General features: G+C 43.9%; 1 protein-coding gene across 2 annotated transcripts in view; it reads right to left on the reverse strand.

Moving 5' to 3' along the window:
• TBX5 (T-box transcription factor 5) overlaps positions 1 to 18,069 on the reverse strand; it is a 52,854-nt gene that overhangs the window by 14,832 nt on the left and 19,953 nt on the right. For both annotated transcript variants that reach the window (XM_017529518.2, XM_017529517.2), the window contains exon 7: positions 15,077 to 15,168. In XM_017529518.2, the coding sequence (XP_017385007.1) occupies positions 15,077 to 15,168 (92 nt within the window). The remainder of the gene's footprint in view (positions 1 to 15,076; positions 15,169 to 18,069) is intronic.

The raw sequence follows: 18,069 nt of genomic DNA on the forward strand, positions 1-18,069 counted from the left end.
TTGGGAAGCTGAGGCAGGAGAATCGCTTGAACCCAGCAGGTGGAGGTTGTAGTGAGCTGAGATCGTGCCATTACACTCCAGCCTGGGCAACAAGAGTGAAACTCTGTCTCAAGAAAAAAAAGAAAAGAAAAGAGAAAAGAAAAGAAAAGAAAAGAAAAGAAAAGAAAAGAAAAGAAAAGAAAAGATGCAGGCACAGAGAGGTCAAATGGCTTATCCCAGACCACACAGCTAAGAGGCAAAGCTGAGTCTCACCTAGGGTCAGTCCTATTCCAAAGCTCATGTTACCTAATACTTTTTAAAAACACACACAGATAAATGTATTTTCTCATAGTTCTGGAGATGTGAGTGCTAGCGTGGTCAGTTTCTGGTGATGCCGTGTCCTCACATGCCAGGCAGGGAGAGTTAGAGAGGGTTAGAGTGGGGGAAGATCGATCTCTCTCTCTCTCTCTGTCTTTCTTCCTCTTCTTTGTAAGGTCACAGTCCTGTGAGATTAAAGCCCCACACTATGACCTCACTTAACCTTTTCTTTTCCTATCAGTTATCATATTTATTATTTTCACATAACATTTTTAAAGAATTTGTTTTGGGGGGAATAGGTAGTGTTGGGTTACATGGGTTAGTTATTTAGTGGTAATTTCTGAGATTTTGATGCACCCATCACCCGAACAGTGTACACTGCACCCAATGTGTAGTCTATTAAACCTCATCCCCTCCCGCACTTCCCTCCAAGTCCCTATATCAAGGGGAATGAAGGGAGGGGGCTGAGTGATAAAAGTCCCCACAAGTCCATTATATCGGCCACCTAACTAATACTTAATAATAAGCAATTGTTACCACCATACCAACTACTGGGCAAATACAATCATTCCACTTTATAAAGCATGCCGGTAATGAGAGATATCTGGACATTGGATATTGGCTCCACCCAGGCCATATCAAGATCTACTGATCAATCCTTCTGTTTGCAGAAACTTGAGTTTGCAACAGCCAAATCTCACTGCTTTCTGCTGTATCAAGCAGCTACACCTGCATCCCATAGACAAGCTCTGACCAGGGTCTGCCCCACTTCCCTCCAGGTACAAGCTGGGGGTCCTGAGTACCTCGGCTGGCCTTGGGTGTCAGCGCCGCAGGCCAGCTTCTCCCCAGCTCTGCCCTTCTCTCACATTCTGTTCCACATGAGCGAGTGCAATGAATGACGCCATTGTCGCCGGGTCTGGGTTGTAAAACGTTACAAGGGAATACTGAAATCCACGGCCAAACTGCATCCTCAGCCTCCCTCCAGCTAATGAACACCCCGGAGAACGTTTTCCACCACAGCCGACTGAATTGGCCTTTTCACGGGAGCAGGTGGCAGGGGCGCTGGCATGTTGGGGTTTTTGTGTTTGTTTGTTTTCCCCTGGTGATCCTTACCCAATTTCTGGCAGCCTTTTGCAAACAACGAAAGCAGTGCACTGGGGCAAGGCGAGGGACTGTGAAATCCCTCTTCTCTTGGAGCAAACTCCTCTCTTTGATAGTATTTTAATCTGTGATTAAAATTTAAAAGGGGGCCACATAACCCCTTGAGAGCTTCCTTGATTTATTAACATTCTGATACACTTAGGGAAGTTTATTCTGATCTAAATGCGTGGACACAGCAGTGACTGTGGGATTTAGGCTCCTGCAAATAGTAAATAATCACTGACTTCTTCAAGTCTGCAAAGAGCTTACTCAGTTTACACTACACCAGCAAGCTGGAGAAGGGCGCTGGGTACCATGTTGCCGATGAGAATAAGGGGACACGATGTTCTTACTTATAAGGGGAGCTAAAGAATGCGCACAATGTGGGCATAGAGTGTGGAATGACAGACACTGGAGACTCGGAAGGGTGGGAGGCAGGTGAGGGATGAGAAATTACTTAATGGATGCAATGTACACTATTAAAGTGACAGTTACACTAAAAGCCCAGGCTTCACCAGTATGCAATAGCTCTATGTATCAAAACCACACTTGTACTCTCTAAATTTATACAAATTTAAAAAAAAGAACGGGGATGAGGGCACAAAGAGATTATAAAACTTGCTCATTTTTTTTTTTTTAAATCAAACTCTCACTCTGTTGCCCAGGCTGGACCGCAGTGGCATGAACACAGCTCACTGTGCCTTCAAGCTCCTTGGCTCAGGGGATCCTCTTGCTTCAGCCTCCCAAGTAGCTGAAACTATAGGCATATGCCACTACGCCCAGCCAATAGTTGTATTTTTTTTTAAGAGATGGGGTCTTGCTATATTGCCCAGGTTAGTTTTGATCTGGCCTCAAGTGATCCTCCCATCTGCCTCCCAAAGCGCTAGGATCATAGGTGTGAGCCACCTCACTGGGCCTAAATTTTCCATTGTTGACTCAGTCAGGGATATATGATTTGAGGGGTGCCAGGAAACTCAAAGGCACCCCTATCTCTTCCCTTAAGCACTCGCCACTTGTAAAAATTTTGGTTTCGGGCCTTGGGTACCCCTTGTTAAATCCGTAGATAATATAGTATCAGAGTGGTAGCATCAAGCTCAGGCTCTGAAGTCAAGCCAGGTGAATGTGCCTTCCTTCAACATCCAGCCATGAACTTGACCACTACTTTGCTGGCTAGGTTCTTTCCTTTTCCTAAGCCCCAGTCTTCCATCTGTAAAATGGGCATAATAAAACAGCCACCTCTTTGGGTTTATCAAATGAAATGATGAATAGAAAGGCATAGAATATATATATATATGTTGGCGACACAATGCTTCAAATGGGTATGAATACCCAAAAATATCAAATATTTAAAGCTGGTCGCTTTTTCTAGGAAGAGGTATGCATGTGCATTGGCTACTCAAAAAGGGTCTGTGATTCAAAAAATGGTTTTGACCAAAACTATAGAGATGGTTCAGAAACCATGAGGGAAAGCCCTAGACAATTCATGACATCACCCTTTGTCTCAGTTTCCCCGTTTGCATAATGGAGAATAAAAGGCCCATCTCACAGGAGAGGTGTGAATCCTGTGGGCAAAAGCTAGATATAAAACAGACATACAAGGACAATTCAAGCTAAACTTTTAATGAATTTACGGTAATAATTCATCAAATAGTTTTGCCAGGTATTTAGTACTGAATTCAATAGCTCAATATTTTAGTTCAGTCTCATAACACTAACCATTTCAGCCAGTTTAACTATGACTTAGGTTTAGCATTTTTTTTTTTTTTTATGAGACAAAGTCCTGCTCTGTCGCCAGGCTGGAGGACAGTGGTGTGATCTCAGCTCACTGCAACCTCCACCTCCCATGTCCAAGCGATTCCCCGGCCTCAGCCTCTTGAGTAGCTGGGATTACAGGTAGAAGCCTAGCTAATTATATTATTATTATTATTATTATTATTATTATGTATTTTACTATAGACAGGGTTTTGCCATGTTGGCCAGGATGGTCTTGATTTCCTGACCTCGTGATCTGCCCACCTCAGCCTCCCAAAATGCTGGGATTATAGGTGGCCAGGCACCATGCCTGGCCACCCCCAGGGCATTTGATATTATTGTTCTGGCGAACAGCATAGGCATTGGGAGTTTTTAAAAGATTCCCAGGAGAAAGAAATCTTCCACAAAAGAGTACACACCGGATGATCCTATTTATATGAAATTCTATAACAGACAAAACTAACCTATAGTGAAAAAAAGTCAGGACATTGATTGCCTCTGGTGAAGAGAAGGAGGCAGAGAGTGACTAGGGAGACTGGAAATGAGATAATTTTCTGGGATGATGGGAATGTTCTATAGTTTGATAGGGGCTTGGGTTTCACAGGTATGTGCATGTGCCAAAAAGTGAGAGGTGTGCTTAAGATTTGTGCATTTCACCCTATATAGATTTAACCTATAATAAAGGAGTGTGAACAAAAATTAAGTCCTAGTTAATGATGTGCACGCTGAAGTGTTTAGGGGTAAAACGTACTCGTGGCTGCAATTTAGCTTGAAATACATCAATAAAAAGAAGGATGGAAGGAGGGAAGAATGGATGGCTAGAGAGATGAATGGATGGATAGATGAATGGATGGAGGGATATGTGGTGGAGCAAATATATAGCAAAATTTTAATTGCACACTTTAAGCAGTGAGCATATGGACACTCATCATATAATCCTGCCATGTTTCCCACACGCCTTTGATTTTTCATAGTAGAACACCAAGGGGAGCACTACAGGTAATTCTAATGTTCGGTATGAGTTGAGCACTAAGTAGAAAAAGGGGTTGTCTTTTCTGTAAAACAGCCCATGTGTGGGCTCTGTTTGCAGAAATACAATCACGTGGGCATATGCATTCTCCAGTGCTCACTTATTCTCTACACCCAAGGGATTACCCAAGTGCAGCCAGGGCACACCACCACCAGAGCCAGCGGAGAAGCCTGTTAAAAAACTGCTCCATCCCCAGAGCCGCTGACTCAAACCTCTGAGGGTGAGACCTAGAGATCTTTTTTAACAAGCCCCCCAGGTAATTATGATGTCTACCAAAAGTTTGAGAAACACTGCTCAATTGTGGAGGAATGAAACATACAACTCAATAGCGGGGGGAAAAAATCCCATTAAAAAATGGGCAACTTCATTACTCATTGAGGAAATGCAAATCAAAGCCATATGAGATATATCACGTTACACCTGTTAGGATGGCTATTACCAAAAAGACAAAAGATACAAATGTTGGCAAGGGTATGGAGAAAAGGGAATCCTTGTACACTCCTGGTAGGAATGTAAATTGGTGCATCCACTATGGGACATGGTATAGGGGTTCCCCAAAAATTAAAAACAGAACTATCAGCCAGGCGCAGTGGTCCACGTCTGTCATCCCGGCATTTTGGGAGGCCAAGGCAGAAAGATCACTTGAGCTCAGGTGTTCAAGACCAGCCTGGGCAACATAGCAAGGTCTTGTCTCTACTAAAACTCAAAAACATTAGCAAGACATGGTGGCACATGCCTGTAGTCCAGCTACTAGGGGGGCTGAGGTGGGAGAGTGGCTTGAGCCCAGGAAGTGGAGGCTTCAGTGAGCCTTGATCATACCACCATACTCCAGCCTAAGCAAGAGAGTAAGACCTTGGTCAAAACAAAACAATAAATAACCAAAACATAGAATTATCATATGACCCAGAAATTCCTTTTCTAGATATACACCCAAAGGAAATGAAATCAGTATCTCAAAGAGATATCTGCACTCCCATGGTCATTACAGCATAATTCAAAAGAGCCAAGATATGGAATCAGCCTGAGTATCAATCAGTGGATGAATGCATAAAGAAAATGTGATGTGTGTGTGTGTGTGTATATATATATGTGTGTGTACACACACACACACACACACACACACACACATATACACATGAATACTATTCAGCCTTAAAAATAAAGAAGGAAATCCTCTCATTTGAGACAACATGAATGACCCTGGAGGACATTATGTTAAGTGAAACAAGCCAGACACAGGCAGATCAACACAACATGACTCACTTACATGTATAATCTAAAATAGTCAAACCCATAGCAGTGGAGAGTAGAATGGTGGTTGCCAGGAGCTGGGGAGAGGGGAAATGGGGAGATGTTGGTCAAAGGGTACAAAGTTTCAGTTATGCAAGAGGCATAATTCCTGGAGAGCTAATGTACAGCAATGTGAATACAGTTAACAGCACAGTATTGTATACTTAAAATTTACTAAGAGGGTACATCTTAAATGTTCTCATACACACACACACACACACACACACACACACGTTAAATGTTCTCTCATATATATATACACAGACACACACACACACACACACACACACAAGAAAATAAAATGGTAACTATGTGAGGTGCTATATATGTTAATTAGCTTGATCATGGTAATTGTTTAACATTTATGTATATTAAAACATTAAGTTGTATACCCTAAATATATACACTTTTTGTCAATTATACCTCATTAAAGATGAGGAAAAACACAGATGAGTGAATGGGTTGCCCCCAGCACTGTTCCTGAGTAGCAGATATGCTGGGGATGGATTGAATGGGGGTGGGGGTACCTGAGTGGGAAGTAGGGGTGGGAGGGTTCTGAGCATCCATGCCCTTGACAGACAACCGTGATCCAAGATGAGATCTTTTCAGAAAAATCTCAGTTTTACAACTTCACTTAGGCTGACTCAGCTCCCCAGACACAACCCCTCTCTTGTTTTACATAAATGCATGCGTCCCTGGAGGAAGCCAGGTGGCTAGGCTAATTACAGCCCTAAGAGAGGAGTTAATGCCATCTCTAGAATGTTGTCTAACGTTTTCTCAAAAACCACTTCTCACTAACTGGGCATTCAGATTACCTTTAACCACAGGCATGAGAACACAAGAGTGCTAAGCCTTCAGTTTGAAAAATGATCATTTGAGGTTAAGAGCTGAAAATTAATTTAAAATCAGGAAGGAAGAAATAGAAGAGGGAAGGTTAAAATAGAAGAATTTTAACCTTTTAGGAGACCCAGGCCCCATAAATCCCTTGAAATTGTTTGAATTTGTTTTTGAATCAAGACAGCGTCTTGCTCTGCTCTTCAGGCTGGAATGCAGTGGCATAATCAGAGCTCACCGAAGCTTCAAACTCCTGGGCTCAAGAAATCCTCCTGTCTCAGCCTCCAGAGTAACTGGAACTACAGACACGTGCTATCACATCCAGTTAATCTTTTTTTTCTTTTTCTTTTTTTTTTTTTTTTTTATAGCAAGACAGGGTCTTGCTATGTTGGCCAGGCTGGTCTCAAACTCCTGATCTCAAGCAATCCTCTTTCTGTCTCAGCCTCCCAACGTGCTGAGATTACACACATGAGCTACCACACCTAGCCTGAATGTTTTCCTCTATTCATATATTGTAAATTTTTCAGAGGGTCTCTTGCTTTAATTGGATTTTCAAAAGGGGTCTTGCACCCAGATTCAGAAGCCCTACCCTAGATAAACAAGGTATAGAGGTTGAAAATAAGCACCCACAGAGACGGGAGAGGTTGGTCAGTTCCCAATGTGGCTGTGTAGAGCTCTTTCAATAATCAGAATGGAGCTGAGTAATGGATGCACTTCAGTCTGGCTGACACAGCCTGAACTCCAAACTTTCCCATCCGCTCTCTGGTTGGGTGGCTCAGAATCTCAGTCACCCTAAGCAGAGCTTCAAGGTGTCCCTTAGGCCCAGAAGCCACCTCCCCTGATGCATCAGCAACACACTAAGAGAGAAAGGAAGTAAAGGGAGATTTATTTCTTCCATGAGGAACTCTCGAGGCCAACCAAGTCCCCCAATCCATCATCTACTAACCCCTTGATAATGCTCCATAAATATTTCATCCTGTGTGAGGTGAGGTAAGAAATACCGAGATGAAGGACTTTGCTGTTGCTTGTTCATAGTCTGGGGTTTATGGTTACAAGAAGAAGAGCTGCAGCCAGTTTGGTGGGAGGGGGGTTCTCTCCGCCCTGAAGAAACCAAGCTGGTAACCAGAAAGGCCCCTGCATCCAAACTAACTGTGTGACCTTGGGCAAGTCAACCTGGCATCTGGCTTCACCAGAACATGTACTGTGTCTTAACACCTACCAGTGATCGAGCGTCCCTCTGGTCCAGACACAGACACCATGCTATGTGCTTCCACGCCTTCTGGGGCAGGTTTGTTTGTTTGCATGCTTGCTTGTTTGAGATGGAGTTTTGCTCTGTTGCCCAGGCTGGAGTGCAGTGGCACAATCTCTGCTCACTTCAACCTCCGCCTCCCAGGCTCAAGTGATTCTCCTACCTCAGCCTCTTGAGTAGCTGAGACTACAAGCATGCACCACCATGCCTGGCTAATTTTTGTATTTTTAGTCAGAGATGGGGTTTCATCATGTTGGCCAGGATGATCTAGAACTCTCGACCTTGTGATACGCCCACCTTGGCCTCCCAACATGCTGGGATTACAGGCATGAACTACCATGCCCAACCAACTGGGTCAATTTTAAAACATGTCAACACATTCCTTAACACTCCTTCTAGGTAGAGGAGAGATCTTACCCTCCATCCTTGAATCTGGTTTTTTGTTTGTTTGGTTAGTTGATTTGGTTTTGTTCTTGAGACAGAGTTTCACTCGTTGCCCAGGCTGGAGTGCAATGGCGCGATCTGGGCTCACTGCAACCTCCACCTCCTGGGTTCAATAGACCCTCCCACCTCAGCCTTCCGAGTAGCTGGGATTGCAGGTATGTGACACCATGCCCAGCTAATTTTTTGTATTTTTAGTAGAGACAGGGTTTCACCATGTTGGCCAGGCTGGTCTCAAATTCCTTAAATCTGAACCCACCTGAGTGAGTCACATTCATCCAACAGAATGCAACAGAAGTGACACTACCTGACCTCCAAGGTGTGGTCAACAAGGACCAGGTGGCTTCCACTTCCATGAAAAAATCTGAACACCTTGAGTCTACCATGCTAGAAAGGCTGCATTCCGATTTCTCAGTGGACGGCAGCTGAAATCCCAACTAAAAGCAGCATCAACTGTGGGTGGCAGGAGTGCGCCAAGCTGGACATCCTGCCTGAACTGCCTTCCAATACCTACAGCCCAGCCGTCACCTATGACCCAAGAACTACATAGCTGAGTCCTTCCAAATAGCCTGACCCACAAATCTCAGACAAAATACAAGTGCCTCCCTGGTGCGTCCTACTTCCCCATGCATACAGTGGCAACCAGCAAAGCCTGGACTTTTCATCATAAGCAGGATTTATGGAACATTAATGGGGGCTACAGATGGCAACTGGTGGAAACTTGGGGACTTTGATGCTCTGGGAGCTCTTTGTGGAAGGACTGTGGTTGCCCATAGTTCCTTCCTCAGTTAGAAGACTCCCAGTGCATTGTGGAGGAAACTTGTCTCTGTGAGCCACTTTGGCTGGCCTCACAGAGCATGATACACAGAGAACAGATGGGATACTGTGGAAGCCAGAGCTTCCCAGCCAGCCCAACTTAAGCTTGGGAGTCATTTGTTATGCAGCAGTAACAATGAATACGCACACATTACCTCATGTCATCCTCATGACCCTGGAGGTAGGCTCCCATAATGATTTCCTTTTTACAGATGAGGAAAAAGACGCTTGGTGGAGTAGAAAAGCCCTGGAGCTGTCAGGGCAGCAGCCTCACCCCAGCTCCTAAGCCTGCTTCCATCTGTGGCCCCTGGTCCTCTGTGTGTTGATTCATCCTTGTGTGCCTAGTGCTTGGCATGCAGCAAACACTTAACAAATGTTTTAATAGCATAGACAAATCAACAGTTCAAAAACTGAGTAAGTAAAAGAGTCTCTGGGCCTCAGTTTCCCATTCTGTGAAAGGGAGCAGGTGGATCAGATGCTGTCTCCTAGAAAACACTTAACAAATGTTTTAATAGCATAGACAAATCAACAGATCAAAAACTGAGTAAGTAAAAGAGTCTCTGGGCCTCAGTTTCCCATTCTGTGAAAGGGAGCAGGTGGATCAGATGCTGTCTCCTAGAAAACACTTAACAAATGTTTTAATAGCATAGACAAATCAACAGATCAAAAACTGAGTAAGTAAAAGAGTCTCTGGGCCTCAGTTTCCCATTCTGTGAAAGGGAGCAGGTGGATCAGATGCTGTCTCCCAGAGTCCCTTTTATCTCTACAATCCCTAGCTGCTTCTAGGAGCAGCTCTCCGCATACCTGTCATAGCGCCACTCCAGCTGGCTTTCAGAGATCTTCAGAATCTGACGCCTACTCCAGCCTCCTAGACCTCTAGACCCCTGCCCACTTCTTCCTTGATCCAACCCAGAAAACCCTTCTTCCCAACAGATTCAGGTCGCATTCTCTCTATGAGGTCTACTTCTACCCTCTCTATAAATCCTACTCTGCCCCAGTCCCAGCTCTAGCCCTTTGACTCCTAGGGAGTTCAGAACTTGTTTGAAAACATCTTGAAGACTGAAGTAAAGTCCAAAGAAAGAATTATTCTATGAAAAATCAGGGTCTAGAAGGTTTCAAACAGCAATGGCACCATCAAGCTTTTCTTAGAAATTTCTGTGGCTTGCATATTATCTTGACAACGTTCCCCAAACCTTGATACCAGCCATTCTGCTATTGGGTTAATGTTTCCTCTTTAATCAGCCTTAACTCCCCTCCCTTCTCTGCTTCCTTCTTTCCTTGTTTTCCTACAACTCAGTCTCATTCTGAGCAATAACATCTCTGAAATCACAGACCTGGTATGTCCATGCATCTGTGCACCACCTAAAACCTGCAATTCCTGTGCTTTAGAAGGCCAAGACATGAGGATTGCTTGAGACCAGGAGTTTGAAACCAGCCTGGGCAACATAGTGAGACCCCATCACTACAAAAAATTAACTGGGCATGGTGGTATGCACCTGTAGTCCAGCTACTTCAGAGGCTAAGGCAGGAGGATTAGTGGAGCTCAGGAGTTCGAGGCTGTGGTGAGCTGATTGTGCCACTGCATAACAGCCTGGGTGACAGGGAAAGACCCTGTCCTAAATAAATAAATAGTATGATTTTTTAAAATCTCCTTTGTCACCAATCTAAGACTACTGTAATTTGGGGAAATATTAGTTTTTAGGATTAGATTTTTTTAAACCACACATTAACCTTTCTAAATAACTTTGGCACACCTTTTAATTAGTCTGTTAAAGACAGGATGTTTAAATGACTTTATGCTTTGTGCTTTCCCATAGCTCCCAAATTTTTATAATAAGCAGTGATTGCTCCTATAACTAGAAACCATAAATAAATGTTGGAAAATAACAAAGGCATCATCTGCATTTTCCAAACACAGGGAGCTGGGCCAAGAGCTAGAGGGGAGAACAGCCAGACATTTGCCAAGTGAATCCAAAGGTTATTTCTGTGGAATAACTGCAAGGTAATGCTTAACTCTCTGTAACCCTGCCTCACTCCCTTCTTCCAACTGTCGGAATTAGAGGAAATTTCATCCCTCCTGCTTTTCTCCCAGAGCCAGCTGTCACCGGGTGTGTGGGGGACAGGAAACAGGATTACAAGATTAGCAGTGAGCCTGCCGTTCCTGCCTGGCTGTTATCAAGGCTGACTCTGGAGAGCCATAGTCCCCACTTGTCACTACCAACTACAACCTGGGGGTTGGGAGAATGGCCCAAAATAAACTCTGAATAAGGTCAAAATTGGGAGTAGTGGTCCCCAAATCAGTTAAATTGTACTGAATACATAGACTAGGAATCAAGCACTCTGCAGGCATTTGCTCATATAATTTTTATAGGAAGCCTAGAAAGTAGAGGCTATAGTTATCTATGTCCCTTCTGCATATGAGAATACTGAGGTTCCATGAAGTTAAATCACTTACCCCAGGGCACCTACTGATAAATGCAGAGCAAGAATTGACCCCAGGTTTGTCCGACTCCAAAGCCTTCTGTTGGAACCACCTTTCTTGAATCTTTCTCCTTCCCCAAGGACATGTCCAGAGACCTTGGCCAATGACCCCGTCTACTCCCCCAACCTCCTTGGTAGCTAGTTCAGCCCTCTGGTTTCCAGGGCAACTCCTAACATGGCCACAAAGACACACATGACTCTTAGGCTGAGAGATTTGATTCAACATGTCAATTACTGGCTGTCTACCGATGATTAGCCACATCTTTCCTCTGTTCCATCTGCAAAGTTCCTACCCATTAAGGACACCTAGTCCAGACCTTAAGCAATCTGCAATACCTTGAGGGATGGTTAGGACAGCCAATTCAGACCAAAGAAGAGTCATCTGCCTAAATACCTAAACACCTGTGTGACCAGCCTGGGAAACCTGAGGAGATCCCAACTCTACAAAAAATACAAAAATTAGATGGATGTAGTAGCATGCACCTGGAGACCCAGCTCTTTGGGAGGCTGAAACCAGAGAATCACTTGAGCCTGGGAGATTGAGGCTGCAGTGAGCAGTGATCGCACCACTGCCCTCCAGCCTGGGTGACAGAGCAAGGCCCCGTCTCAATAAACAAACAAACAAATGAACATGTGTTTAGAACTTTAGGGGAGTTGGCCAGGTGCTGTGGCTAATGTCTGAAATCCCAATATTTTGGGAGGCTAAGGCAGGAAGATCACTTGAGTGCAGGGGTTCTAGACCAGCCTGGGCAACATGGTGAAACTCTATCTCTACAAAAAAATACAAATTTAGACTGAGCGCAGTGGCTCATGCCTGTAATCCCAGGACTTTGGGTGGCCGAGGCAGGCAGATCACGAGGTCAGGAGTTCGAGACCAGCCTGGCCAGCATGGTGAGACCCTGCGTCTACTAAAATATAAAAATTAGACAAGCGTGGTGGTGGGTGCCTATAATCCCAGCTCTTTGGGAGGCTGAGGCAGGAGAATCACTTGAGCCTGAGAGGTAGAGGTTGCAGTGAGCCAAGATTGCGCCACTGCACTCCAGCCTGGGTGACAGAGCAAGACTCCATCTCAAAAAAATAATAATTGTAAAATAAAAATAAAAATATATAAATTTAGCCAGGTGCAGCAGCACGTGCCTGCAGTCCCTGGTACTTTGGAGTTGAGGTGGGGGGATCACCTGAGCCTGTGGAGGTCGGGGCTGCAGGGAGCTGAGATTGCGCTACTGCACTCCAGCCTGAGGGACAGAGTGAGACCCTGTCTCAAAAAAAATAAAGAAAGAACTTTAGGCAAGACTCCCTTGATCCTTGATCACTGCCATCTGAGCTCTCACACACCTGCACATGCCTACCTATCTCTCCTTTCATGGCTGTCATCTGTCCAATCAGCTTCCAAAGTGCAGGGCCTGGGTCTGACACAGAAAAGCCTGGAGGGTAACTGGGAAAGTTTTAGGGGCTGGTTCCCAGGAGGGGTCCTGGGAAGAGACATGCGCTGACCACATAGTCTGTGGCCAGGGAAAGCTTCTTGGAGGAAGAAAAATCTACAGGGAGGCCCAGTGATGGTTGGGTGATGGTCTGGTGAGAAGGAGGGGAAAGAGTTTGATGCAGACCAAATGCATGTTCAAAGGGCCAAAAATAAAGGAAAGAACACAGGTTTGAAGCCTCTCCTTTAGCATGATTGACACATGTTAGAACAAATCAAGGAGGGTGGCCAGGCCAGATGGGAAGGGCATGGCCAACCAGGCAAAAGAGTCCAAATCGTTTATTGAGGGCAACAGGGAACTCCAATGTTTGTTCTCCGCTGCAAACAGAACTTGTCCGATTTGTGTTCTACAAAGATCTCTTTAGTGACTACCTAAAGAAAGTCCCTGGAGGAGACCAGAGCTGAATTCAAGGTCTCAGTCGGTTAGGATGATTGGCGGCGGCTAGAATTCTGGTGGCAGCTAGAATTATCAGCCTAGAGGGAGGGGGCTGAATTCTGAGTTATGTTAGAAGGTAAAATCAGCAGGATACGGTAACTGGTAAAGTTTGAGAGGGTGACTCAAGACACCTTAAATCTATTATTCACCCCCTGCTCTTGACCTTGTAAAAAGGAAGGAAGAGGTGAGAGATGAGGAAACCCTGCAGTTGCAGGCTGGAATGGGCGATTTCCCTTCAGCTTCCACCTGCACAGCAGGCACTTTGCTGGTAGGACTGAGAGGTGACTTTGTTTGGCAATGACTAAGCCACCTTCATGGCAAATCACCATCAGAATGGGATAGGAACAGAAAGTTGGTGCTCTGAGCCTAGGGCCATAAATAACTGAACCTCAGCTAAAACGTGATACTTGCTGTCATCTTTCCTATGGACTCTATGACCTAATCAGACTCCAATTTCAAAATGTAGATGCTTAAAAATAAAAATGTATATATATTTTTATAATAAATTGAGAACTTGCCTATTTTAGCCACAAAAAGTACCTTGTGAGTCCACAATCTTGAGGGAAACCAATTTATGAAAATAGGAACGTGTGTACACATGTACCACATTCCTCATTTTTTAATGTTTGGAGACAGGGTCATTGTTCTGCTTTTTAATATTTGGAGACAGAGTCTTGCTATGCTGCCCTGGCTGCAGTACAGTAGTGTGATCGTAGCTCACTGCAATCTCAAACTCCTGGGCTTGAGAGATCCTCCTGCCTCAGCCTTCTGAGTAGCTGGGGCTATAGGCACATGCCACCAGGGCCAGCATTATTTTTTAAAAAGCATGCACAATTAGACCTGATAAGCCCACTATCTAAAAACAATTTTTCTGCTGCATGTATTTCTAAACATAATATTAAAACCACAGATCTAAGGCCTTTCTCCCTTTCTGTTCTTAGGTCTCTTATCTTTCTCTGAATGAATTTGTCTATCTGCCTGACTCTCCCTTTTCATGTTTTCCAGAAAGGATAAGAAAACATCCGAAATGATCTCATTTTATTTTGAAACACTAAACCCACCAAACAGAAACACACACACACACACACACACACACACACACACACACACACACACAAACCTTCTAACCTTCTTGGTCAGAGGGATCAAGATGTATTTCTAATTTGCTTGCCATATGTTAGGTTATTTTGGAAGCACATCAAGAGGTAGAGAGAATGTTCCACAAAATTGGCAATGCTTGTACAATCCTTTCAAATCAGACCAAATTCCCACTATGTACATTTGCTACAGCCCATTCGATTCATCATATCAGCAACTATGACCACAGGATATGTAAAAATACCAAGTAATTTTTAGCACCAGCTTCCAATTCTCCAGTGCCCTGGACACCACATGGTGTCAAATTTGTCTGTATTTCACCCTCAGGAAATCAACTCATTAACTTCTCTTTCATTTACCAAGAGCTGTTGCCAAAAAGAAAAGCATTCATCGGCTGTGACTTATGGGAAGAAAAAGAGAAAGGGTTTCCCTACAGGGAGACAGACAACAGAGAAAGAAGAGAAAGCTGTGCCTTTTGTTCCCTGGGCGAATGGAGAACGCCAAACTTTTTGTACCTTCTCTCCACTAGGAAATTTATTCTCCTGGTTGTCCAATGGTGTCAACCCCACATGTGAGGGTTATCAAAAAATGGGACGGAGGGGCTCATTCTCCCCATTTCTCTGTGCCTGGCATTCTATGGGCAGGAAGGCTGGTGGAGGGAGGTGCTGGGTTCTGCTGGCTTACCTGGGTTATTAGAGGGGTATTTGTGGAGGAGAAAATCCACTTTCCTACCTTTGCATTCTTGACATTCTGTGCAGCTCCATGTCATCACTGCCCCGAAATCCTTTGGCAAAGGGATTATTCTCTATCTTTAATTGCGTGATCTGAAGGAAAGAGGGAAAGAGAGAAAGCTGGTTGATTGCTACAAGACCACCTCGGGACATGAGCTAATAATAAATGTCATGGAAATGCAGCCTCTGGCAACCAAAAGAAGCAAATTAAGCCAGTCACGTCAACGGGACCCACAACTTCATTCAAGTGGAGGCTTTGAAACACGTCCTCCATCGGACAGTTTTTAAAAGGGGAAAAACACCTGGATTTGGTTTACTCATTAATTGGATTCATACTCTGCATCATTCCAGCCGGGTTCTTTTGTATTTTTTTTTTTTTTTTCCAATCTTGCATTTTGTGTTTGAAGCGCCATCTAGGCCTCCACACTCAGTTCCCGCCCCCCTTCGGAAAGCTGTGCATGTTGACATGCTTGTTCCACATCCGGCAGCAGGGTGAGCTCCATTTGGAAGGGTTGGCCCCCGTTTTCTGTTTCTGCAGAAAACATGTCTTGATTATTGCCTTCAAAAATTCTATTATGCCTCATTTCATGTTCATTTCATAGTTTCGCAGATAGCGTTTGCTAGTTCTGGTGGGAAATTGTGCCTAATGAAACAAATACCAACATACATAATGATAACATGTATGATAGCTATTGAACAGCACCAAACCTCTTTAATGTCCTAAGCAAAGAAGAGAGAGTTCTATCTTAGAAATCTGTGTTGCAACATACAAAGCATAGTTACAGAAGAGGGTCTTTTTGCACATTTTGGTTCCAGGCCCAGAACTTTAATCCATCAACGTATTATATTAGTGTGAATATACAGTAGCAGGCCCAGGTGACAGAATGCATCCATATGGAGTTTGCTAGAAGAATTTCCTAAAACTTGCATGTGAACTGAATTTTCGTCGAGAATCATGTAATAATCAGAGAGCAGCATGACTCAAATATCAGTCATTCAAAGTTTTCTCTCACTATCATTGCTATACCTATACAGCACCTGTATGCTGGCTTAATATTTTTATTTAAATCAAATCACTTTTTATTTACATTTGTTTCACACAAATATGATATCACTTCTTTGTACGACAAACTAGAATCGCTTGCTATTCAATAAGAAGAAAATGAATGTATGAGATTTTCTCTAGTTACATCCAAAGCTTGCCTTCTTTTTGTTGCAAGTGGGAATTAGACACTTTTAGAGAAGGAGTTAACACAAACCAATACTGAACTAAGACTCCCTCTCTAATAAAAGATGAGAAAGATAATTTTAAAAAGAACAACTTTCAGCCAGGCATGGTAGCTCACGCCTGTAATCCCAGCACTTCGGGAAACCAAGGTGGGCGGATAACTTGAGGTCAGAAGTTTAAGACCAGCCTGGCCAACATGGTGAAATCCCATCTCTACACAAAATATAACAACAAAAAAAAATTTTTCCAGGCATGGTGGCAGGCTCCTGTAATCCCAGCTACTCCAGAGGCTGTGGCAGGTGAATCACTTGAACCCAGGAGGAGGTTAGAGTGAGCCGAGATCACACCACTGTACTCTAGCCTGGGCAACAGAGCAAAACTCCATCTCAAAAAGAAAAAGAAAAGAAAAAAACAATTTTCTCTGTGATTTCATCATATTCGAATATTCCTAAAAATCATCTCATATATCCCAGTAGTATAGTTACAGATTTGAGAAACTACCTGATAAATGAAGGCACCCTCTAATTTTTTTCATTTGAAGAGAGGAATTCTTGTCTGTTCTGCTTTCTGGAAAAGATGACCTATGAGGTTTACCTCTAACTCCAAGACTCTATGTTGAAAATAAAATTATTATTTGTGTGTGTACCTATGTGTATTTACCATAAAAATGTACATATAATTAACATTTTAAGATATATGATTCCAACTATACAACATTCTAGAAAAGGCAAAGCTATAGAATCAGTTAAAAGGTCAGTGGTTGGCCAGGTGTAGTGGCTTACCCCTGTAATCCCAGCACTTTGGGAGGCTGAGGCTGGTGGATCACTTGAGGTCAGGAGTTTAAGACCATCCTGGCCAACACGATGAAACCCCGTCTCTACTAAAAATACAAAAAATTAGCCGGGCGTGGTGGTGGGTGCCTGTAATCTCAGCTAGTCAGGAAGCTGAGGCAGGAGAATTGCTTGAACCCTGGAGGCAGAGGTTGCAGTGAGCTGAGATTGTGCCACTGCATTCCAGCATGGGAGTAAAGAAGCAAAACCCCCATCTCAAAAAAAAAAAAAAAAAAAAAAAAAAAAAAAAGTTAGTGGTTGTCAGAGGTTAGAAAGAGGGAGGGATAAACAGGTAGAGCCTAGAGGATTTTTAGGATTGTGAAACCCCTCCCTATGATACTATAAAGGAGGATACACATCATTATGCGTTTGTCCAAACCCATGGAACGTACACCACCAAGAGCGAGCCCTAATGTGAACTACGGACTCTGGGTGATGTGTCAATGCAGGCTCATCAACTGTAACAAATGTTCCCTTCTGTGGTACGATGTCCGTGGTCGGGGAGGCTGTGCATGCGGTGGGGAGAAGGTATAGGGGAAATCCTGGTATGTTCTGCTCAGCTTTGCCGTGAACCTAAAATTGCTCCAAAAACTGAAGTCTTTTTTTGTTTTGTTTGGATAAGGAGGCTCGATCTATCACCCAGGCTGGAGTGAAGTAGCTCGAACGTAGCTCACTGCAGCCTCAAACTCCTGGGCTCACACGATCCTCCTGCCTCAGCATCCCAAGCAGCTGGGACCACAGGCATGCACCACCACACTGGGCCAATTTTTTTAGTTTTAGTTTTAGTTAAGATGAGGTTTCACCATGTTGTCGAGGCTGGTCTGGAACTCCTGAGTTCAAGCAGTCCTCCTGCCTTGGCCTCCCAAACTACACGGATGGCCGGCTGAGCCACTGTGCCAAGTCAAGTTGTTTTGTTGTTGTTTTGTTTTTTTGAAG

This window comes from Cebus imitator, unplaced genomic scaffold, assembly GCF_001604975.1.
Source record: "Cebus imitator isolate Cc_AM_T3 unplaced genomic scaffold, Cebus_imitator-1.0 Scaffold59, whole genome shotgun sequence".
NCBI lineage: Eukaryota > Metazoa > Chordata > Mammalia > Primates > Cebidae > Cebus > Cebus imitator.